Source organism: Phocoena phocoena, chromosome 7 (genome assembly GCF_963924675.1).
Source record: "Phocoena phocoena chromosome 7, mPhoPho1.1, whole genome shotgun sequence".
NCBI lineage: Eukaryota > Metazoa > Chordata > Mammalia > Artiodactyla > Phocoenidae > Phocoena > Phocoena phocoena.
Genome location: NC_089225.1, coordinates 5,250,108 through 5,273,868, shown reverse-complemented (window position 1 = coordinate 5,273,868; position 23,761 = coordinate 5,250,108). Strand labels below are relative to the sequence as shown.

Genomic DNA, 23,761 nt, shown 5'->3' with positions numbered 1-23,761 from the left:
CTCCCCCAGTGTAATTGTGACTCTGGAAATGTAGGATTACTTGAGATTGAAATGCCTGAGATTGAAAAAGGCTTGGGGTGATTTTTTTTTTTTTTAAGTATATTAACGCCTGAGAGAATTAATTTGGCTTTCTTCTTTAGAGAGAAGCTAACTGAGTAGATCTCAGGATGGATTTTTGCTTGTATTAACTCTTCAACTAATTTCTAGAGCTTGCTTGTTTCTGTGGTGAGATCAAATAAACATGGGTTTGCATTTCATATTCACTTCTCATTAGCTCTGTGACTTTGAGTAAGTTATTTAACCTTTCTTTTTTTTTTTTTAATAACAAAGTGAATCAGTTATACATATACATATGTTCCCGTATCTCTTCCCTCTTGCATCTCCCTCCCTCCCACCCTCCTTATCCCACCCCTCTAGGTGGTCACAAAGCACCGAGCTGATCTCCCTGTGCTATGTAGCTGCTTCCCACTAGCTATCTGTTTTACGTTTGGTAGTGTATATATGTCCATGCCTCTCTCGCTTTGTCACAGCTTACCCTTCCCCCTCCCCATATCCTCAAGTCCATTCTCTAGTAGGTCTGTGTCTTTATACCTGTCTTACCCCTAGGTTCTTCATAACCTTTCTTAAATAGGTACCACATCTTCCTCACATTGTTGAATGGATTAGAGATACCGTACATACAGTACCTTGCTTGGCACTGACAGGACCCTATAACGTGGTAACTTCTATTTTTAGCTATTATCAGTACATAAGAAGATACTATAAAGTTAATGATTTTTTAGGTCCTAATAAACTATTATTGACCATATTTGTTTAATGTGCATCTCACCCACACCCTGTTTTCTTTTTTTTTTCCCCTAGGGTGAACTGTCCCATGATCAAGATGTGGTAGAATACATCATGAATCAGCCAAATGTTGTTCCCCGAATCAACTCTAGGATTTTGACAGCTGAGCGAGAATACCTGGATTTAACAGCAACAAGTAAGGAGTATTTCAGGGACAATTTGGGGCCTTTTTGATTTGTCTTGCAGAATCTTTGCATTTATTGGATTGTAATGTTCAGAATTTCTGATAACCCAAGATTGTGACACGGTTTCCTTCACCTTGAGTTCATTATATGAGCTTCTAAATTCACAAGCATTTCCTCCAAAAGGAGAGAAATTCTTCCTGGATAAATCTTTGTAAACTTTGAAAGATACTCAGTGCCTTTTATTTATTTATTTTTTTTTCACCATTGAAGCATTAGGTTTTTATTCTAAAATAGAGCCATGACAGGGGAAAATAAAGCCATTATTCTGCTTTTCTTATATATGTTGTATCTCAAAGTAATTGAATGGCTGGTGAGAGAAAGTTTGCTTTAGAAAAGAAATTAAACTGATAAACACAGAAATAATGTGAGAATTTGAATGTCATCATTTGCAACCATGAGATCACGCAACCATGAATATCATCATTTGCAACTAATGGAATAAATGATTCAAACAAAAATTATCAATAGATGAAATGATAAGATAGAAGTTTAAGAGAAATTTTATAATGAAGGGATCAGTCTTTCACCTCAAGTTCAGGGATTATATTTTAGTCATTGCTGTTGCATTCCCATCTACCTGGGCTCTTTTTTTTTTTTAAACATCTTTATTGGGGTATAATTGCTTTACAATGGTGTGTTAGTTTCTGCTTTATAACAAAGTGAATCAGCTATACATATACATATGTTCCCATATGTCTTCCCTCTTGCATCTCCCTCCCTCCCACTCTCCCCATCCCACACTTCCAGGCTGTCACAAAGCACCGAGCTAATATCCCTGTGCCTTGCGGCTGCTTCCCCCCAGCTATCTACCTTACTACGTTTGTTAGTGTGTATATGTCCATGACTCTCTCTCGCCCTGTCAAAACTCACCCTTCCCCCTCCCCATATCCTCAAGTCCGTTCTCCAGTAGGTCTGCGTCTTTATTCCTATCTTACCCCTAGGTTCTTCATGACATTTTTTTCCCTTAAATTCCATATATATGTGTTAGCATACGGTATTTGTCTTTTTCTTTCTGACTTACTTCACTCTGTATGACAGACTCTAGGTCTATCCATCTCATTACAAATAGCTCAATTTCATTTCTTTTTAAGGCTGAGTAATATTCCATTGTGTATATGTGCCACATCTTCTTTATCCATTCATCCGATGATGGGCGCTTAGGTTGTTTCCATGTCCTGGCTATTGTAAATAGAGCTGCAATGAACATTTTGGTACATGACTCTTTTTGAATTTTGGTTTTCTCAGGGTATATGCCAAGTAGTGGGATTGCTGGGTCATATGGTAATTCTATTTGTAGTTTTTTAAGGAACCTCCATACTGTTCTCCACAGTGGCTGAACCAATTCACATTCCCACCAGCAGTGCAAGAGTGTCCCCTTTTCTCCACACCCTCTCCAGCATTTATTGTTTCTAGATTTTTTGATGATGGCCATTCTGACTGGTGTGAGATGATATCTCATTGTAGTTTTGATTTGCATTTCTCTAATGATTAATGATGTTGAGCATTCTTTCATGTGTTTGTTGGCATTCTGTATATCTTCTTTGGAGAAATGTCTATTTAGGTCTTCTGCCCATTTTTGGATGGGGTTGTTTGTTTTTTTGTTATTGAGCTGCATGAGCTGCTTGTAAATTTTGGAGATTAATCCTTTGTCAGTTGCTTCATTTGCAAATGTTTTCTCCCATTCTGAGGGTTGTCTTTTGGTCTTGGTTATGGTTTCCTTTGCTGTGCAAAAGCTTTGAAGTTTCATTAGGTCCCATTTGTTTATTTTTGTTTTTATTTCCATTACTCTAGGAGGTGGGTCAGAAAGGATCTTGCTGTGATTTATGTCATAGAGTGTTCTTCCTATGTTTTCTTCTAAGAGTTTGATAGTTTCTGGCCTTACATTTAGGTCTTTAATCCATTTTGAGCTTATTTTGGTGTATGGTGTTAGGGAGTGATCTAATCTCATACTTTTACATGTACCTGTCCAGTTTTCCCAGCACCATTTATTGAAGAGGCTGTCCTTTCTCCACTGTACATTCCTGCCTCCTTTATCAAAGATAAGGTGTCCATATGTGCGTGGGTTTATCTCTGGGCTTTCTATCCTGTTCCACTGATCTATCTTTCTGTTTTTGTGCCAGTACCATACTGTCTTGATTACTGTTGCTTTGTAATATAGTCTAAAGTCAGAGAGCCTTATTCCTCCAGCTCCTTTTTTCGTTCTCAAGATTGCTTTGGCTATTCGGGGTCTTTTGTGTTTCCATACAAATTGCGAAATTTTTTGTTCTAGTTCTGTGAAAAATGCCAGTGGTAGTTTGATAGGGATTGCATTGAATCTGTAGATTGCTTTGGGTAGTAGAGTCATTTTCACAATGTTGATTCTTCCCATCCAAGAACATGGTATATCTCTCCATCTATTTGTATCATCTTTAATTTCTTTCATCAGTGTCTTATAATTTTCTGCATACAGGTCTTTCGTATCCTTAGGTAGGTTTATTCCTAGATATTTTATTCTTTTTGTTGCAGTGGTAAATGTGAGTGTTTTCTTGATTTCACTTTCAGATTTTTCATCATTAGTATATAGGAATGCCAGAGATTTCTGTGCATACTCAGTGCCTTTTAAATGCCAACTAAATGTAGGCATTAGATGGTAAGAGTGGACCTAGATTGTTGACTTTCTTACAGTCCTGAAGCTCTTAAGCAGCTATCTTCTTTCTCATTATGCAGTCAGTCAGTGATAATGTCGACAAATATCTCAGGTAGCTATACTCTGAGAACTTAAGAATGCCTTTTTAACAAATAAAGCTTCATTGAGAAAGAGTGTACATCAGCGGTCCTCAACCTTTTTTGGCACCAGGGACCAGTTTCGTGGAATACAGTTTTTCCATGGACCGAGGGTGTGTGGGGGGTGGTTTCGGGGTGATTCAGGTGCATTACATTTATTATGCGCTTTATTTCTGTTATTATTACATTGTAATATATAATGAAATAATTATACAACTCACCATAATGCAGAATCAGTGGAAGCCCTGAGCTTGGGGCTCAGGTGTGGGTTGGGCTACGCATGGACTAAAATAAGTGTCGGATTCTGACTTAAAGCCTGCCACCAGATGCAGCTTAATTGTCACTTGCCACTCACTGATAGGGTTTCGATATGAGTCTGCAAGCAGTTGATTTATGGTCTCCATGCAAGTCAAACCTCTCTGCTAATGATAATCTGTATTTGCGGCCGCTCCCCAGCGCTAGCATCACCGCCTCAGTTCCACCTCAGATCATCAGGCATTAGTTTCTCATGAGGAGGGCGCTACCTAGACCCCTCGCACGCGCAGTTCACAGTAGGGTTTGCGCTCCTATGAGAATCTAATGCCACCACTGATCTGACAGGAGGCGGAACTCAGGCGGTAATGCGAGCGATGGGGAGTGGCTGTAAATACAGATGAAGCTTCGCTGGCTCACCCGCCACTCACCTCCTGCTGTGCAGCCCATCTCCTAACAGGCCATGGACCGGTGTTGGTCCATGGCCTGGGGATTGGTGACCCCTGGTGTCCATGCCATAAAACTCAGCCTTTCAAAGTGTACAGTTGTAAAGTGCACAGTTGTTAGTATACTCTCAAAGTTGTGTGAGCATCACGCTAACTTTAGAACATTATCATCCTCCCCAGAAGAAATGATGTAGTCACTCTCCATTTCCCCCTTTTCCTGTCCTTCAGCAACCACTAATTAAGTTTCTGTTTCTATGGATTTTTCTATTCTGGATATTTCATATAATTGGGCGTTTTTTGTGACTGGCTTCTTTCATTTAGCATAAAGTTTTTAAGGTTCATCCATGTCGTAGCCTGTCTCAGAACTTCATTCCTTTTTCTTTTTTTCAGATAATAAATACCATAAATCACAAACATAAATATAACTTCATTGTCTGACAGTTCTGGAGGACTTCATTCCTTTTTATGACTGATTCATATTCCATTGTATAGATAGGCCACACTTTGCTTATCTGTGCCTCAGTTGATGAGTGTTTTAGGTTGTTTCCACAAGAATACCTTTTTTTTTTTTTGCGGTACGCGGGCCTCTCACTGTTGTGGCCTCTCCCGTTGTGGAGCACAGGCTCCGGACGCGCAGGCTCAGCACCCATGGCTCACGGGCCCAGCCGCTCCACGGCATGTGGGATCTTCCAGGACCAGGGCATGAACCCGTGTCCCCTGCATCGGCAGGCGGACTCTCAACCACTGCGCCACCAGGGAAGCCCAAGAATATCTTTTTAAGAGGTTAAGCCCAGGTACAATTTGTTCCTTTTGCCTTCCTGGAGACTCTTAAGGCCGCTTTAACAAACTGCTGGAAACACAGTAGAGTTACCACTTGCTCAGGAAATCTCACTGGGGAGGAAAGGATATGTGTAATGGTGAAGTCAAAGCCAAGTGCATTTGTTGTTGTAGTTGAATATAGTGAATATATAGATCTGTTTATGGTTGTTACTTTATTGCAACTACCCCTATTCTACTTGAAACTAAATTCCTTTCCTTTCAGGCAGAAGAAAATGTTTAAATATAGGCAGAGGAAAAATGCACATGTATGCTTATATTTGAAAAAGAAAGTAAGAAAGTGCTTTTTACCAGATGTATTAGTAGAGCAAGGCAAGCAGTATTATGAATTTTTGTCCTGAGTTTTTGTCGTTGCCATCATTTTAAATTAAATTATAAAGAGTTACCTTTGCAGTACTCATGAATAAGGACCATAAAAGTAGTTCTGTGTTTGGGTATCGTTCTCCACTGAGTGTTACAGTCCTCAGCTGTGAAATGATGCTGTTCCACAGTGGCAAGGATGCAGTTTGCTTGGTGAGCATTTTGGAGCTCCCAGTGAAAGAGCAGCTGGCATCCTCCTAACCCAGTTGTCATAGCTCCATCATCTACGCTGCTCTTGGCCTTTGCTGTCTGGCGACTCAGTTTTAAGGCCATGGTGCTTCCTCCCTTCTGCTACATGAAGTCATGGGCAGTGTCTGTCTTATTTACCATTGCTTACCTTTGCTAGACTACTGACTGAACAGTTAGTAGGCCCTTGGTGTGCTTTGTTGAATGAAAGGATAGACGGGTTAGTGGGTGGACAGACAAATACATGGGAGAGTGGGCAAGCAAGATGTGCTTGGAGGACATTGCAAGAAACGGGGCATTTGTATTGGGGAGTAAATAATGCAAAGGCCTGGGAAGATTGCTGGAGATAAAGAAGGGGTTTATGATACCAGGCTGGAGACCAGTTTGTAGGTAGGAAGAAATTACAAAGTATTGAGAGCAAGGGAATGACTTGATGAAACTGGAATTTTAGCAAGAGTTATCTGAGGGGGAAATGATTAATAAGAGCATTGCCCATAGGCACTAATCAGAAAAGAAACATATCTGAAAAATGACCTTTTGTTTCTCTTAAGGTTAAAAATGTTACTTTGGTAGATGTGAAATAACTAAAACAAGAGTTTTAAAAAATATTTTCTCTCCCATTCATCCCCTCTTACCCCCAGATAGGATAGGGAAGAGTTTACTATGGGGATGGACTATGGAAAGGAGAGATGAAGTTAAGAGTGTCTCTTTAAAAGATCGTCCTGTAGGTGTAAAGAGAAAAGAGTGGGAGTAGAATAAATTTAAACCATCAAACTGACAAACACATATCTGAGAGTTATGTGTGAGATGTGTACATTTTCTATTTGTGTCTTAAAATGTGATTAATGGGGTGGGTCATGTTGTGAACTTGTTCAATAAACTTGAAACAATATATTTCGCTCATGCATTTTATTAAAATGTATATCATGGTCAAATGAGATTATCAATTGAATATTAACATTAGATTGAATTTAGGCATATTAATTATAAATCTACTTTAATTTTTATTTCAGATAACTTTTTTGTGGACGATTATGCTAGATTTACCGTCTTGGATTCCCAAGGCAAGACTGCTGCTATAGCCAATAGTATGAATTATCTGACCAAGAAAGGTAATACATTTTAGGCTTACCTTGGATTCAACTTGTTTCTCCTTTTTTTTTTTAATATTTACAAAAACCTTAATTTTTAGTGTCTGTTGGGAAAGAGATTCCATAATTTCTTTTATTACTTTGTATAATTATTTGAGTCTAGAAGATATCTGTTTAAAATTTAATTTTTTATAGATATTTGAAAATTCAGATGTTGTCTTTATAAATTTTATATTAGACATTAAAGGTAAAAAGAAAAATTTTTTCATGGTTCAAAATGGAAAAAGAATTATGTAAAAATGGGTTAATGGATTGAAAATTGGTTTGACTTGTCTCTTCAATGACAATATTGGGTTAATTGTTTTTAGGATTTGTAAGATCAGCTTGGTACAAGAAATCCTTGTGCACGTTTTTAAACTGATTTTGATGCAGAGTTATTTATTCAGATTAAAATTGTGTAAAATGATATCCTCTTAATGGCAGACGGGTGCTTTTCCCCTCTGGTCACACTTATTACCCTTTCAGAGCACTGACTGTCATGTAAGGCAGCTATTTTTTTTTTTTTTTGGCTGCGCCATGTGGCATCTTAGTTCCCTGACCAGGGATCAAACCCGTGCCCCCTACATTGGGAGCGCAGAGTCTTAACCACTGGACCGCCAGGGAAGTCCCTAAGGCAGCTATTTTTATCTACTGTGGTCTTCTCCCAGAGAGAATTTCTGGTTTCCCAGATATATGTTTAAGTACAGGCAATTGCTCCATTTGTTTCCTCAAAGAAATTGGTTCTGAGGGGTCCTGGAACAGTGCTGTAACCCTAATGGGACTAAGGAGCGAAAAGAAGCATAGGTGATGTTGGGCATTATTTAAAATTTGACTCTTACAGTTGGCATTAATTAGAGAAATGACATTTTCTTTTCTTCTACTCTTTTTCCTTTACTTTTGTCCAGGAATGTCCTCCAAGGAAATCTATGGTAACTTTAAATTTCAGAATGTTCTATTCCTTTTGTTAATTAATTATCTTATGTGGTTTCAGGCACCACTGTAATTCAGAATTTATTGACACTTTATTGGGATGTTTCTGTAACCTGTGGGTAACATAATTTATCAATGCAGATAAATTCTGTGTATAAATGTTTGCCAAGAATTATATTTTAGAAAGTTAATAAATGAATATGATTAAAGACTATAATATGTTATCCACACATTCAAAGACTCTTTGATTTTACATGCTAACAGATTCCCAAATCAAAATAGAATTAATAAGTGCATGTTCTTAGTTTTTAACTAAGCCGCATGGAAGGTTACCCTGCTTTCATTCTAGTATCAGAGTTTCAAAACTTTTGCTTTGTATCCTTATTAAACTTGTCATTTTCTTATTTTTTGCATGGTTTTCAGAAACTACTTGGCTTAATAGCAATATTGAAACATAGGATGTGCTTTTTCCCCTCCCACTCAATATGTTGTTTTTGTTTTTCTACAGATGATTCTTTTATTAGGCCAGTAACTTTTTGGATTGTTGGGGATTTTGATAGCCCTCCTGGAAGGCAATTATTGTATGATGCTATTAAACATCAGGCAAGTATCTACGGCTTCATTCCGTATCTTTGTTTGAGGCTGCAGTTATCTTCATGGGCATATGTGTGCTGATAATGTTCTGGTGGGGAGGCTGGATCCTGCTTTTTTGGTGCTTGAGGGAAAGAAGCGTTGTTTTTTCAGAGGTCTGGCAGCTAGTGAGAAAACAGAGAAGACTGGAATATTCTGGCTTTATGTAAGGGAATAGATTTTTTTTTTTTTTGGCTGTGCCGTGCAGCTTGCAGGATCTTAGTTACCTGACCAGAGATTGAACCCGGGCTCCCTGCAGTGGAAGCACAGAATCCTAACCACTGGACCGCCAGGGAAGTCCCAGGAATAGATTCTTTTAGAGGAAAAAATAATAAGATCGTCATCATAGACAAGTTTTTATTGTATGAGTGTTCATGTTCTTGCTGCAGATGCTGCAAAGTTTGTGTCGTATATTGTATGGGAGAGACAGGGTCCTTATATTGAGAGAGGTCCAGATATGGGAGAAATACCACAGAGGCACATTAGCACGTGTATAATAGAAGTAGGTGTAGGCATGCAGAGGGATGCACATATGGGTGGTCCGAAAGTTGTGCAGCATGTAAACTGTAGAAGTGGAGTGAATGGGCAGTGGTGAACGGTTGAAAAATAATCAACCCTTCTAGAGATTGTCACTGTCAGAGAGAGAGATGTTACATTTCCTTTTCCTGAGCGGTTTCAGATTGGATCTTCGTCCACGTTTCACACCTCTCCTGTGTCCCCTTGCCACTCTGTGTCCCAAGGAGGCTTACTGAAATATCCAGGTGATTTCAGCTTCACTGATGTGCTGAGTGCCTTTATTGTCTAAGGGAACAGACTGGATGGTGCAGTCGGTTGTATCAGGAGTAGTCCAGGCGAAGGACGATACACGTATAACGCACTCTAACTCAAATTGACAAATGCTCAAGTGGTGAAAAGTGGGAGAACAGGGAGGGAGTAATTGAAGTAAAATATAGGTTCAAAAGACATGCACAAATCAATAGGATGTAGTGTCACAGAGTCAACACACCCATGTGACCACCACGCAGGTACAGAAACAATTACCGAAGTCCTAAAAGCACGCCCCTGCTTGTGGCCGCATCACTAGCCCTCCCCGTCCCTCTTCTCACATCCTAGGTTTGCCTGCTTTTTACTTTAGTTAAATGGACTCTTATAATACGTACTTGTTTGTGTTTGGTTTCTTTACTCAACATTTTGGAGATTTACCCCTGTTATTACAGGTAGTGGTAGTTAGTTCTTTTTCATTGTGCAGTATTGTTTCATATGGCTGTACCACAAAGTTTTGTTTAGTCTGTTTGATGGACAATTGGGTTGTTTTTAGATTGGGGCTAGAAGAATGCTGCAGTGAATACTCTTGTACATGTTTTTAGATACACATAAGTATGACTTTATGTTGCTCATGGCCCTTTTTTGGTTTTGTGGGCCCCAGATATCTTCTCCCACATGGATTCTTGACTTTTGACCCAAGAAGAGATTAATTTTCATGTGAATGAAGGGTCTGAGCAGAGCCCTTCAAGAGGGTTGGGACTTAAGGAAATGAAGACGGGTGTAGCTGGGGTTCACATACCAATGTGAGGCATAACATGCATTAGAAGAATGCAAAATGTGTTGGGGAGATACAGGACTCTGATGGTCTGTAATGTATGCTGTATTTACAGGGATGGTAAGAAATGAAGTTGAAAAGGTAGGCTGGGGGCCAGTTCATGCAGGGGTTTGAATGCCTGATTATAGCATTTTTTTTTTTTTTTTTTTGCGGTACGCAGGCCTCTCACTGTTGTGGCCTCTCCCGTTGCGGAGCACAGGCTCCGGACACGCAGGCTCAGCGGCCATGGCTCACGGGCCCAGCCGCTCCGCGGCATGTGGGACCTTCCCGGACCAGGGCAAGAACCCGAGTCCCCTGCATGGGCAGGCGGACTCTCAACCACTGCGCCACCAGGGAAGCCCTGATTATAGCATTTTAATTTTACTCTGTATGCAGAGGAGAACTACCAAAGACTTAAGTGTTACTTGCTACTTATGGGATATGACTGATGTTAATGCTGCTTTTTAAATTCAAGGCATCTACCATATAACTCTTATTTCCCTTTTTGTAAATAGAAATCCAGTAACAATGTTAGAGTAAGCATGATCAATAATCCTAGTGAAGATATAAGTTATGAGAAAACTCAGGTCTCCAGAGCAATCTGGGCAGCTCTCCAAACACAGACCTCTAACTCTGCTAAGAACTTCATCACAAAAATGGCCAAGGAGGAGACTGCAGAGGCGCTGGCTGCAGGAGCTGACATTGGGGAGTTCTCCGTTGGGGTAAGTCTGTGTGTGGCACGAGGCTGCCTTGTATTGTTATTTCAGAAGTCCATTCCCATGGGCTGATGTGTCCTGTTCCTGTTGATGATCAGGATTTGTGATTTTAGTTCTGAGCTCAGATGATTTTTTTTTTTTTTTTAATTGGAAGGGTCTTACCAAGAAATAACAATTCTGCCATATTCCCCTTATCACTTTTAAACTTGCTAGGCTTCAAGATGTACATGATATAAGCTTATATATGTTTTAAGCACAAAGCCATTGGTTTTGTAAGTTTTAAAAGACAGATAATATTTGATTTGTTTGTAGAACAAAGAAAAATATTTGTTTATAGAGATTGAAGCTACTTAATGAGTTAGAGGCTTATGTGCTCTTGATGTATTTCCAACATAAGCCCATTTTATTAACTTATGTTACATACTTTTGACTATTTTGTAGTTTTAAGATTTCTTATAAAATGATGAATGTATTGATATTTCAGTTAAAAAAAAGACGAAATTAGCAAGATTTTAAAATGCAGAATAAAGGTGTCATGAATTGTAGTTTGCCAATTGAACAATTACATAAAGGAACAGGAAAAGGAAATAAGCATTACTTGATAAGTGGGAGGTTGGGAAAAAATGGGAGAGAGAGTGGGGAACGGAGACATCGTAGTGTTAATTATTAAAATTAGTCACTACATTCCACTAAAAGAGCATTTTATGACTTATTCATATGATTATTCATTTTTATGGTTTTCTTAATAACAATTACTTTTCCTTAATAACAATTACTTTCCTAGGGCATGGATTTCAGTCTTTTTAAAGAGGTCTTTGAGTCTTCCAAAATGGATTTCATTTTGTCTCATGCCATGTACTGCAGGGATGTTCTGAAGCTGAAGAAGGGACAGAGGGCAGTGATCAGCAATGGAAGGGTGAGAACTTTGTCCTGAGACAAGGTTGACTTCAAATTAGATCAGTGAACAGTCTTGGCAGCATTCTCCTCTGAAGCTAGTAAACTCTTCAGAAAGAGCCACTTTCTCCAAAGGTGATTAGGGCTTGTGCAGTGCTGATGGTCATTTCTGCTCCCTTGTTTCAAAGGAAGTTTGCTCGTTTTGACATAAGCGTCCTTATGTGAAACCTTCCTCCTGTTTAATTTTGTCCTGCCATTGTGTAAGGTGGTGAGAGTGTGGTGGTTCTCAGAACCCAAATCCATAAGACCTGTGATTCATAAAGTATTCGTCCCGTGTGGGGACCATGTTTATGGTTTGTGCAGTCTGTATGAACTTAATTGGTTTATGCTTGGACTATTTCATAAATATCTGCAGCCACGGAAATGAGACTATGGCGGACATACCAAACTTTAAACTCTTAGCCCTTAGGGGGAAATCTCTGATCTCTACCACTACGTTTCTATTTTGGCTTTCTTATTTAGATTCAGTGAGAATTAATGAAAATGATACTGCTATTTTATTTCAGACTTTGCTTACTGTAAAAATATTGTAAGTATTCAAGTCTACATACACTCTGTGTAGTTGAGGAATTGATAAGTGAATAACTGTATGAGTTGATTCGGGTTTTATTTTCACTTTTTTCATTGATTTGACTTAGATGTAAACGTGTTTCCGGTCTGTAAAGTGATCTGGTTTGTAAGGTAGCCTGAGGACAACCAAGGACTTCTCTGCAGCCCGCTGATTCCAGCACTGACCACCCTGCTCTTCTTCACAGATCATTGGGCCACTGGAGGACAGTGAACTCTTTAATCAAGACGATTTCCACCTCCTAGAAAATATCATCTTAAAAACTTCAGGACAGAAAATCAAATCTCATATTCAACAGCTTCGGGTAGAAGAAGATGTGTAAGTTTTGCCATAGAAGAAATGAATCAGTTCATGTCCCAGGGGCTATATTAATTGGACTTTCCTCATGCTACCTATTCTAAGATGTTTTTATCTCCAGCTTTAAAATATAATAATGTTCTTCAATTCAGGTGTTTATTTATACTTCTGTTGAAATGAGTTAATTTATTTTGTAGCCAGCTGTTTAAAGAACTGGATTAGTTCTCTCCAGTTTGATTTTTTTTTTTTTAACTTTTGATTGTGGAAAATTTCGAACATATGCAGAAGTAGAGAGGTGATTTTATTTATTTCCTCGGAATACTTATGTAAAGAAATACTTTCCCTCATTACCTCTTTAATTACCTTTCAGTTTTATTTTGTTCAGGAAAAAAAAGACAAGTTAAATGTTTCTTTTTCTTTATTTACTAGTATGGAATAATGAGGTTTTTTTCTTGCATATTCCAAAAGTGATGATGAGTTGGTTATTGTTGGTTCTTTATTGTTATTTTAATTCTTTCAATGTTATTATTAGTCTATATATTTTAATGAGTTATACCTCAATGGAAAAAAATCAGTATTTGACTGGTCTGTGTACCTGCTGTGTAACTGAAGCTCATAGTCATATTCACATGGTTTCTGCATTAAATATCAAATGAATGTGTAGCTGGAGGATGTATGGTTATGTTTAGTTTTTGAGGAATCATTATACCTTTTTCCACAGAGGCTGCACCGTTTTACTTTCCCATCAGAAATGCGTAAGGGTTCTAATTTCTCCACTTCCTCACCAACACTATTTTCTGTTCTTTTGCTAACACCCATTCCAATGGGTGTGAAGTGGTACCTCCTTGTGGTTTGATTTGTACTTCCCTAATGATTAGTGATGTTGAGCATCTTTTTGTGTGCTTATTGACTATTTGTATATCTGTGGGAAAACATCTATGCAAGTCCTTTGCTCATTTTTAATTATTTGTTTTGTTGTTGTTGAGTTGTAGGAGTTCATTTGTATTCTGGATATCAATCCTTATAGCTATATGATATGCAGGTATTTTTTTCCCACTCCATGGGTTGACTTTTCACTCTCTTGATAGTGTTCTTTGATGCATCGTTTGAGGATATAGAGTTTTAAAGTTCTTGTGTTTTATTTCTTCATCTATTTCATACACCATGATGCTGCAGAGTTCAAGAAGCACGTCTTAGTGAAGCGTTGACTTTGATAGCTGTGAAAGTAATCTCTTTGCCAAGTTTTGTGTGATACGGAAAGGAATCTTTTTTCATCTCACCCAAACTGGGGCTACAGATAAAGAGGTTTCCTTCCACCTCATTGGTTGTTGAGTGATGCCCCTTGTTTTAGCCTAGGAAACACTTCCCTGATGCAGGCCAGGAGGTACCCCCTGATTTGAAGCCACTGTGTCATAGGCATAGGTTTGGTGTGGTGTCCCTTGGACCACTCCCTGTCTCTGTGGAGGCTTCGGGGGAGGCCCTGGGAGTCCTTGTGGACTATATAGTTGCCAGACTATGCATAGAAGACTTGGCCTTTTACCAACCAGAGATGGCTCTGGGTCTGTCCTGGTTGAATTTAGGGCAATAAGGTAGTTGTGGGGCTGCCAGAAGATTGATGCTAAAACTACTAGGGTTCTCAGAGTAACCTTGCTTGCCTAAGATTTTCATTAGTGCCAGGGCTGCTCCATCTTGGTCGTGCATGACAGCCACAGCCCTCATGCGTAACCCAGACCTGCAGCCAAGAGGCCATCGTCAGCCCTGCGGAGCTCACCTGTGGGCTTCTTGATCGTGGCGATCATCCCAGTTCACAGAACCAAGGATCCCTGGACATATTTTGTGACAACGTTGACACATCACAGGAAACTAATGGCCTGTTTTATATGTATTCAGAGTTAGTATTGAGACGTATCAAAAGATATAATTTGATATAGTTGTTTGGTTCGATGAGAAAATGTATAGGCTTGATTCCAGTTCAGATATATTCACGAATATATTCAAATATATTTTAGCATTCTTGGAATTTAGTCCTCAATTCAACAGATTAGAGCATTTTTTCAGTCTCATGATTTAGTTCAAGATCTTCCTTGCTTAGAAATCAAGTTAGGAGGGGCGGGGAAAGCGGAAATGCTTTTCTAAGTTGTTTACCGTGATGTTGATTGTAATAGTGAAATAGATTATGATGTATCCATAATATTATGCAGTCATTGAAAATATTGATGTACCCCTATACTTATTATCCAACAAAATGTTTATTATATATTATTAAATGAAAAATCAGGTTACCAAATAATATAGCACCACTTTTGTGTATGTAGATATATATATTTTAAAATATGGAAGAATGATGAACTAAAATGTTATCAGTACTTATTTCTTGAATATGCTATTATTGTGTGTATCTCCATTTTCTCCTTATATTTTTTTCCTGAATGCTTTTTCGGTAAATTATTACTCTGATGACCATAAAAAGTAATAAAGTTATTTAGAAGAGGGTGAGGGAGAGTTATGGACCAGGCCCTGAGCTAGGTGCTTTATTTTCTATGTTTCGCCAGTGCAGTATTTACAAGAGCCATGCAAAGTAGGCATTATCTCCATTTCACACATGGAAAAATCAGCAACTACCCCAGGGCTGTAAAACTTAACAGTGACCAAATCTGTACTTTTTTCTCATACCAGCTGATACAAAGCTTTTATTTTCTTCAGACCAGCTTGTTGGCATTCAGTACTTAGGTTGATTATATTATGTTCAGCAACAATTGGAAAACCTTCAGTAAAAGAGATGCTAAATTTTCACCAACCACATCTTTCAGGGCGAGTGACTTGGTAATGAAGGTGGATGCTCTCCTGTCAGCTCAACCAAAAGGAGATGCAAGAACCGAGTACCAGTTTTTCGAAGACAGACACAGGTATAGAATCAATGCTGAATTTGTGTATATTTACCTTTACCTCAGCTCCTTTATTTTTCCATAGAAAGTGTGTATACAGACTCTTACAGGAATGGAAAATTCGGCATGTGGTTTTTATATATATTCATATATAAAACTCATGTAACAGATATCAGTTGCATAAAAGTTGACATTTATTTCTAAATAAATCTGAAATCGTTCTGAATATACCCTTTAAGAAAACAGAAAGCATTTAATGAAACCGATCAGTTGTCATTTTCTGATATTAAAGAATAAACAGGTTGTTAGAGCATTTGTCTCATCTTTTATTGAAAACTGTCTTGTTTTCAGTAAAATAAAAATAAGCATAGCATTATAAGGAAGTCCTTGTCCTTTGTTTTCCAGTTTTTTATTTTGAAAAGTTTCAAACCTAGAGAATAGTTGAAAGTCTGTTATAGTGAATACCCAAATATCTTTAATCTAGCTTCACCAACTGTAGACATTGTGCCACAGTTATCCGTGTGTGTGTATAGTATATGCTTGCATCCAAACATACATGCACTCACGTTTTGGGGGAACCATTCGAAAGTACGTCGCAGATATCATTACTTATCATGCCTGAATTCTTCGGCATATGTCTCCTGAGTACTAGGAGTATCTCCATAGTACTGTTAAGCATACGTCAGCAGTTTAACCTTGATAAAGTAATATTATGTAATACCGGTCCATTTTCAAATTTCTCCAATGCCCAGTAATGACTTTTTACAGCTGTTTGCTTGTTTGGTCCAGATCACACATTGCAGTCAGTTGTTGTGTCCCTAGTCTCTTCTAAGCTAGAACAGTTTGGGGGTGTTTTTTTTCGTTTTTTGGGTTTTTTTGGTCTTTTATGACATTAACTTTTTTGAGAGTCCAGGCCAGTTGTCTTGTGGAATGTCCCACAGTCTGGGTTGTTTTCTCATGATTAGACCTAAGGTTAACTTGTCTTGAGGAAGAATGTCTACAGTTGATATATCCAGGAAGGTGTATGTCCTGATTGCACCTTAGGATCACCAGGGAGGCTCTAGATGCAGAAGCCTGCATCCTGCTCCGCTATGACTCTGATTTAATTAGTCTGGAGTAAGTTGGACTTTGGTTTAATTGACCTGTGCTTTCTCACAGCCAGTCCTTGTGGGTATAAAATTTGAACTAATGATTCCTGGCTAGAATGGAGATCCTCTCCTTTCTCACTGGCTGTGGCTCCTTGCTAATAATCACCCTGGTTGGATTTTACCCACTAGCACCATCCTCTCTTTACTCTATATGGTTTCAGGAAGTGACATGGTCTGGTTGCTACCACAGGAAACATTCCTAATTGACCTGCCGTCTTGTTTGCCTGTCATAGCCAAGACCTGAGCTAGACCTCTTCCCTATTTAGCACATCGTTTTCTCCATGAGTCATATATAATTAAAATGTCCTAGTTACAAATTCTATTATGATGCAAATTTCAATTAGAGAAGTTATTTTTATTGGGGTCGTGTTAGTTAAATGCGTGTTTGTTATACTCAAGTCAGAAGTTTCTTACTTAGGCAAGAAACAAGAAGTCTGAATTACTGGTTATGTATACACTTTCCCTGAAAGTGTGGTCCATGGAACAGGGCACTGTCTGTGAGCTTGTTGGAAAGGCAGAGTCTTCTGGCCGCAGTCCAGACCTCCCGAATCAGAATCTTCATTGTAACAGGATACCCCAGGTGACTCCTGCATACCTTAAGATTGGCGAAGTGCTGCGTTCCTTGACGTTTGCTCTACTCACCTCTCAAAAATGTGGGTGATTCCCCTAATGTTGCTTCTGTGTCTGTCACTTTCAGCCTTATTCTGGTCTTTTCTCTGATGAATACAGCAAGTGTATTTAAACATCGTGTTGTCAGTTTATATTGTTCTCTATTTCCACACCAATATTCCTCTTTTCTTGGTGTTTGAATTGCCCTCTTTTTTGCTGCAGAGATGCGGGGGTGGTTAAAAGACCTTACAGGGTCCGTTTCTGAGGATGTCTGTTGTGGGTCACCTAGAGCACTGGCTCAGGACATGGGTATGCCGTACAGAGCTCTACCCCAAACCAGCCAGGCTTAGGGGCCTGACCCACACGCTGTGCTCTAGAGGACTGTTTGGGACCCCTCTTCTCGTTGCCTTTGGGAGAGTTTGTATAATGCTGTTCTCTAATGCGCTCTTCCTTCTAGATTATAAGAGTACCACAGGAGGTCCAAGTTATCTGACGGCAGAGGCTCTTATAGTTTGGCTTTTACTTAGAGAGTTTGTTGAAATGCAGATTGCTGGACCTACCCCCAGAGTTGCTGGTTCAGTAAGTCTGGGTTGGGCCCTGACAATTTGTTTTTTTTTTTTTTTTTTTTTTTTTTACAAATTCCTAGGTAAAGCTGATGCTGCTAGTCTGGAGCCACACTTTGAGAACAGCTGTATTAGAGGGAAAAAAATGTATTGGAATAATTATTGGTAGCTGGAATTATCAATATCAAATTGAAAGCATGTGTTGCAGTACAGTCACAAAGCTATTCTGACGGTTATTTCCAAAACAGTTAAGATTTGAAATAACCTTCATTACCATTTAAACTGTGTTTACCCAGTTTTATTAGTTATTATGTTCTGTTTTGAACTTTGTTTTTAGCCCACTGGGTAAATGTTTTTGCATAAAAGTGGTGATTAATTTCAAAACCACATTAAAATAGTGTTCAGAGTAAACAAAGATAAGCATTGATTAAGCAATTAATGTTTTGGGAAAATTGGATGTATTTTTAAATCCTTTCAAGTTTATTCCTTTTTAAAATGTATCAGAGGCTCCTGCTTCTCTTAAGCCACCTAAGTCAAAGTGGCTTTAGAAGGAGGCCATGTAACTAGAAATTACATGTGGGGAAATGCATGTTCTCCCCAGAAATCCTAGGAGTTGTCCTTTTTCACTTAACTAAGAACAGACCAAAAAATTGCATAACTTAATGCTGACAAGATGTAGTGAAGTTCATTTCTTGGCCTTGTAAAATTGTTTAGTTCTTCAGGAAATGTGGTTGATGAGACATACTAGCCACAAAAATATTTGTGTCATTATGACTCAGTAATCTCATGTCTAGGACTATGTTAATTCTCAAGAAATTTCCAAGTGTGAAAAAAACTGGATGTGAGAAGTTCTTTACAGGTTGAAAGGCACCTAAATGTCCAGCAATATGGACATATATACACTACCAAATGTAAAACAGATAGCTAGTGGGAAGCAGCCGCATAGCCCAGGGAGATCAGCTCGGTGCTTTGTGTCCACCTAGAGGGGTGGGATAGGGAGGGTGGGAGGGAGACGCAAGAGAGAGGGGATATGGGGATATATGTATATGTATAGCTGATTCACTTTGTTATACAGCAGAAACTAACACACCATTGTAAAGCAATTATACTCCAATAAAGATGTTAAAAAATAAATAAGTAAGTAAGTAAGTAAATGTCCAGCAATAAGGAATAGCTTGAGTAAACTACAGCAGGTTCACTTGGTAAATCGAAGATTATTTCTTATTCAGGATATTGATGTATAACAACATGGAAAAATCTTTATAAGAAACTTTTGGGGGAAGGAATGAAATCATTATAAAATTGCTGATATCCTGTAGGTGCATCTCATCTTTACATAGGCATTTAAGGAAGACTATGTAGAAATATGCCACAAAGTGGTTGAGTTGGGACGGTGAGATTTTATGATTATTTATTTCCTTTTTCACTCTTTCGCAAGTTTTTGTAATATTCTTATGCTCCTTTTACTATTTAAAAAAAGTCAGTTTCTTCTCTCCTCATAACCTTTTTGCCAAGAAATAAAAATTGGCATAATGTAACTGTCAAAAACAAACATCAGAAGCTTTTAGAGGGTTTTTAAACTTTGTGGCAGACGTAATCACGTAGTTGACCACCATGTAACCTTATTGTTTTAGATCTAAAGTTTTTTTTGAAATGTTAAGAGGGCTGATTGGTTGTGTTGGATGTGTCATCTCCCCACCCCATCCCCCCCGAAGAAATCAACTGTTTCCTCTTTGCCTCCAGATTAATGTTTTATCTTTTTGATCTCTGTAGTGCAATTAAACTGAGGCCAAAGGAAGGGGAGACGTACTTTGATGTCGTGGCCGTCGTTGACCCTGTCACCAGAGAAGCGCAGAGACTTTCCCCGTTGCTTTTGGTAGGGACAACTGCAGAGGCAGTTCCCGTCATCTGTGTCACATCGTATTTACCGGAAGTGGTCCCATACTCTGAGATTCTCTGCGAGCATCGTTTTCCCTTAGTTATCTTTAAAGGGCATTGGAAAGTGCTACAGGGCATCTTGGGCAGAGCAGATGTTTTCATAAAGATTAGTAATGGCTCTGAAAACAATTTAATAACCTCTGAAAGTAGGTACAAGTTTGGTTGATTACTTCATGTAACTAAGAAAAAAAATTTATCTTTATTCAGAGCAAATGTCTTTGAATTAAATTTATTTTTGCCATACTTTATATTGGCGAAGAGTAAAAAGGTAAAAGCATTCTGCTTTATCATTTTCCTTTCTTATAGCTAGCATTTTTTTTTGTAATGTGTCTTTTTTTTTTGGGCTGCGTCGCATGGCTTGTGGGATCTTAGTTCCCCGACCAGGAATTGCACCCGGGCCCTTGGCAATAATGAAAGCACCAAGTCCTAACCCCTGGACCACCAGGGAATTCCCTGCAGAATGTCTTTTAGATATGTTATAAGATATTGCAACTTAAAAAATTTTAAAAGAACTCTGCCAAAAATATAGTTGCCTCAATTTTTCTTTGAGTTGTGTTTTTTTTAAGTTTTATTGAAGTATATAATCACTTAACCTTTTTTGTGGGTATTTGTATGTGTTTTTTCCTATGATAGTCTGTAAGCTGCATTGATGAACCTTTAAACTCTTCCTTATGTAGACAGCTATATCCATTGCCTGTCTTGCTTCCTCACATATGTGGGGAGCAGTTATTTGCAATGACCTATTTCCCCTGTTTTTGTCCGCGTGATATGTATGTGTGATTTAGATTGTGCACTAGGGCTGTGATTTCTAGGGATTTATCCAGTGCAGACTTTATAACATTTATTATCTTTGTATTTTTGCTTGAGATATTAAGAAATGTTCTCTCTCCTAACTTAGCGTCGATACATTTCTGAAGAGACAGTGTAAATATTGTATCTCAAATGTCAGTCACTTTGTAGGGAAAATTTTTATGTTTTGTCATCTGGTTTGCTCTTTCAGGTTTTAACTCAGCTGATCAACATGAATCTAAGAGTATTTATGAACTGCCAATCTAAACTTTCCGACATGCCTTTAAAAAGGTAAAACAAAGTGGTTAAGAAATCAACCCCTGGAAAAAATCACACTCAATCTGAAAGCTGAAATTGAATGTCAAGGATCAAAATGGGTTTATATATGGACCTCATATTTGAAAAAAATCACTTATTTTGAAGTTCAGTTTTCCTAAATTTCTAAGAACTAATCAAAAGTTCTAAGAACTTAGTGTGAGCGTGGGAGCATTTAAAGGTGGAATTAGGGACTTCCCTAGTGGCGCAGTGGTTAAGAATCTGCCTGCCAACGCAGGGGTCACGGGTTCGAGCCCTGGTCCGGGAATATCTCACATGCCCCGGAGCAGCTAAGCCTGTGCTCTAGAGCCCGTGAGCCACAACTACTGAGCCCACATGCCTAGAGCCCGTGCTCCGCAACAAGAGAAGCCACCGCAATGAGAAGCCTGATCACCGCAAGGAAGAGCAGCCCCTGCTCGTCGCAACTAGAGAAAGCCCGTGCGCAACAACGAAGACCCAACGCAGACAAAAATCAAAAAAAAAAAAAAAGTGGAATTAACCCAGGCCACTTGCACCTGTGGTTTGCTTTCTTTCCTTTTTTTTTGTTTTGGTCAGAATTACATAATTCTCTAAAAACATTTGAATCAATGTAGCTATTAAATTTACGTTAAAATGTGCTGTGGTGTAGAAAGACACTTGTCTATATACTTCTTCTTCTTAGAAGAGCAGTCATTTCTAAGTTGGAATGTATGTGGTTCATTTGCATGTATCGTGAAAGGAAGGCAGGCTTATCTGCATAGTCTGTGAGCTTTGGAATGGTCATTTGTGAAACAGGTCACCTGGAAAGCAGTCAGTAGTAATAGTGTAGCACATCTGGGGACTGTGGTAAATTGCCACCTTGCGAATGCGCTGGCCTCTATAGGTTAGATTCTGAGTGAATTGAAGCCGTGTTTGAAAGTGACGGAAGGGTTCCAGCTTTCACCATTATCCTCGGGTAAGAGCAATGTTTAAATGATTGCATACAGTGTTTTCAGGACGTGCCCGAGAACTCAGCCACCATTTAGGACTTTGTTTTTGAGAGAGAGGAAAGTGAGTTTCTTTCACCAAGGGGAGGCAAGCACTCAGGGGAGGCAAGTGCTCAGGACATGCTTGTGACTCCAGCAGCGGCTGCCTCCATCCCCCTATCCCTCAACAGGGCAGGAAGGAAGGACCTCCCCTCCCAGCCCCACCTCCCCTGCTCTCCTCTCCCATCTGCAACAACCACAGGATGTACATTTAGGTCAAGAGGTAGTTTTGGAAACACTTTTTTCAGTCTGGAAGGAAGCCCTTCCAAATCCAATTTGTCTTAAGCCAGTTGTTTACCTGGGTGGATGCGTATAAACTCAAGGACTGTGGTTGCATTGAAAAAAAAATTCACATCTTTCTTTTCCATTTCAGCTTTTACCGTTATGTCTTGGAAGCAGAGATTTCTTTTACTTCGGACAATAGCTTTGCTAAGGGTCCAATAGCAAAATTTTTGGATATGCCACAGTCTCCTCTGTTCACTCTGAACTTGAACACACCTGAGAGTTGGATGGTAGAGTCTGTCAGAACGCCATATGACCTTGATAACATTTACTTAGAAGAGGTAAGAATTATCTTTGCTTCCCAGTGTCTAACCACTACTGTAAAGCCTGTTGAAGATGCAGTGGTGGTAGTCTCTGACTGAACAGACTGGATCACAGTCTAGGTGGCTTCTGAGACAGTAGTGTTCAGGTATAATTGTATTTTTATAAATAACAGCCTAATAGATCTAATTCACATACCATAAAATTCACCCTTGTAAAGTGTACAGTTCAGTAGTTATAGTATATTTACAGAGTTGTGCAGCCATCACCACTGTCTAATTTTAGAATATTTTCATCACCCCTAAAAAAAACTCCATACCCATAAGTAATCACTCCCCATTCCCCTTGCCCCTGGCAACCACTTATCTACTTTCTTTCTCTATGGATTTGCCTGTTCTATTACATTTACCTAAATAGAGTCATATATTTTGTGACTGGCTTCTTTCACGTAAATTATTTTCAAGGTTCATTCGTGTTTTGGCATGTATTAGTACTTCACTCCTTTTTATTGCCAGATAGTATTCCATTGTATGGATACACCACATTTTATTTATTATTTATTTATTTATTTATATGTCACTGATAAACATTTGGGTTGTTTCTACTTTTTTACTAGTATGAATAATGCTGTTATGAGCATATGTGTACAAGTTTTCGTAGATATGCTTTTATTTCTCTTGGGTATATACTTAGGAGTGGGATTGCTGGATCATATGGTAATTTTATGTTTAACTTTTTGAGGGATTACCAAGCTGTTTTCCAAAGTGACTGCATCATTTTTCATTCCTGTCCTAATGACAAATGATGTTGAATAGTTTTTCATGTGTTTATTGGCCATTTGTATATCTTCTTTGGAGAAATGTCTATTCAAATCCTTTGCCTATTTTTAAAAATTGGCTTGTCTTTTTTTTTTTTTTTTTTTTGCGGTACATGGGCCTCTCACCACTGTGGCCTCTCCCGCTGCGGAGCACAGGCTCCAGACGCACAGGCTTAGCGGTCATGGCCCACGGGCCGGCATGCGGGATCCTCCTGGACCGGGGCACGAACCTGCGTCCCCTGCATCGGCAGGTGGACTCCCAACCACTGCACCACCAGGGAAGCCCTGGCTTGTCTTTTAATTGTTGAATTGTAAGAGTTCCTTATATATTCTGGTTACAAGTCTCTTGTCAGATACATGCTTTACAAATATCTTCTCCCATTTTACAGGTTGTCTTTTCAGTTTTTTGATGGCATCCTTTGAAGCACAAACGTTTCTAATCTTCATGAAGTCTAATTTACCTATTTTTTG

At 38.8% G+C, this 23,761-nt stretch overlaps 1 protein-coding gene across 1 annotated transcript in view; it reads left to right on the top strand.

Annotated features, from left to right (window-relative positions):
- UGGT1 (UDP-glucose glycoprotein glucosyltransferase 1) overlaps nucleotides 1–23,761 on the top strand; it is a 106,952-nt gene that overhangs the window by 63,895 nt on the left and 19,296 nt on the right. Inside the window, exons 19-29 of the mRNA XM_065880282.1 lie at nucleotides 862–982; nucleotides 6,889–6,987; nucleotides 7,911–7,934; nucleotides 8,444–8,538; nucleotides 10,660–10,866; nucleotides 11,645–11,776; nucleotides 12,570–12,700; nucleotides 15,490–15,585; nucleotides 19,658–19,760; nucleotides 20,823–20,902; nucleotides 22,304–22,493. Coding sequence (XP_065736354.1) covers nucleotides 862–982; nucleotides 6,889–6,987; nucleotides 7,911–7,934; nucleotides 8,444–8,538; nucleotides 10,660–10,866; nucleotides 11,645–11,776; nucleotides 12,570–12,700; nucleotides 15,490–15,585; nucleotides 19,658–19,760; nucleotides 20,823–20,902; nucleotides 22,304–22,493 — 1,278 coding nt within the window. The remainder of the gene's footprint in view (nucleotides 1–861; nucleotides 983–6,888; nucleotides 6,988–7,910; nucleotides 7,935–8,443; nucleotides 8,539–10,659; nucleotides 10,867–11,644; nucleotides 11,777–12,569; nucleotides 12,701–15,489; nucleotides 15,586–19,657; nucleotides 19,761–20,822; nucleotides 20,903–22,303; nucleotides 22,494–23,761) is intronic.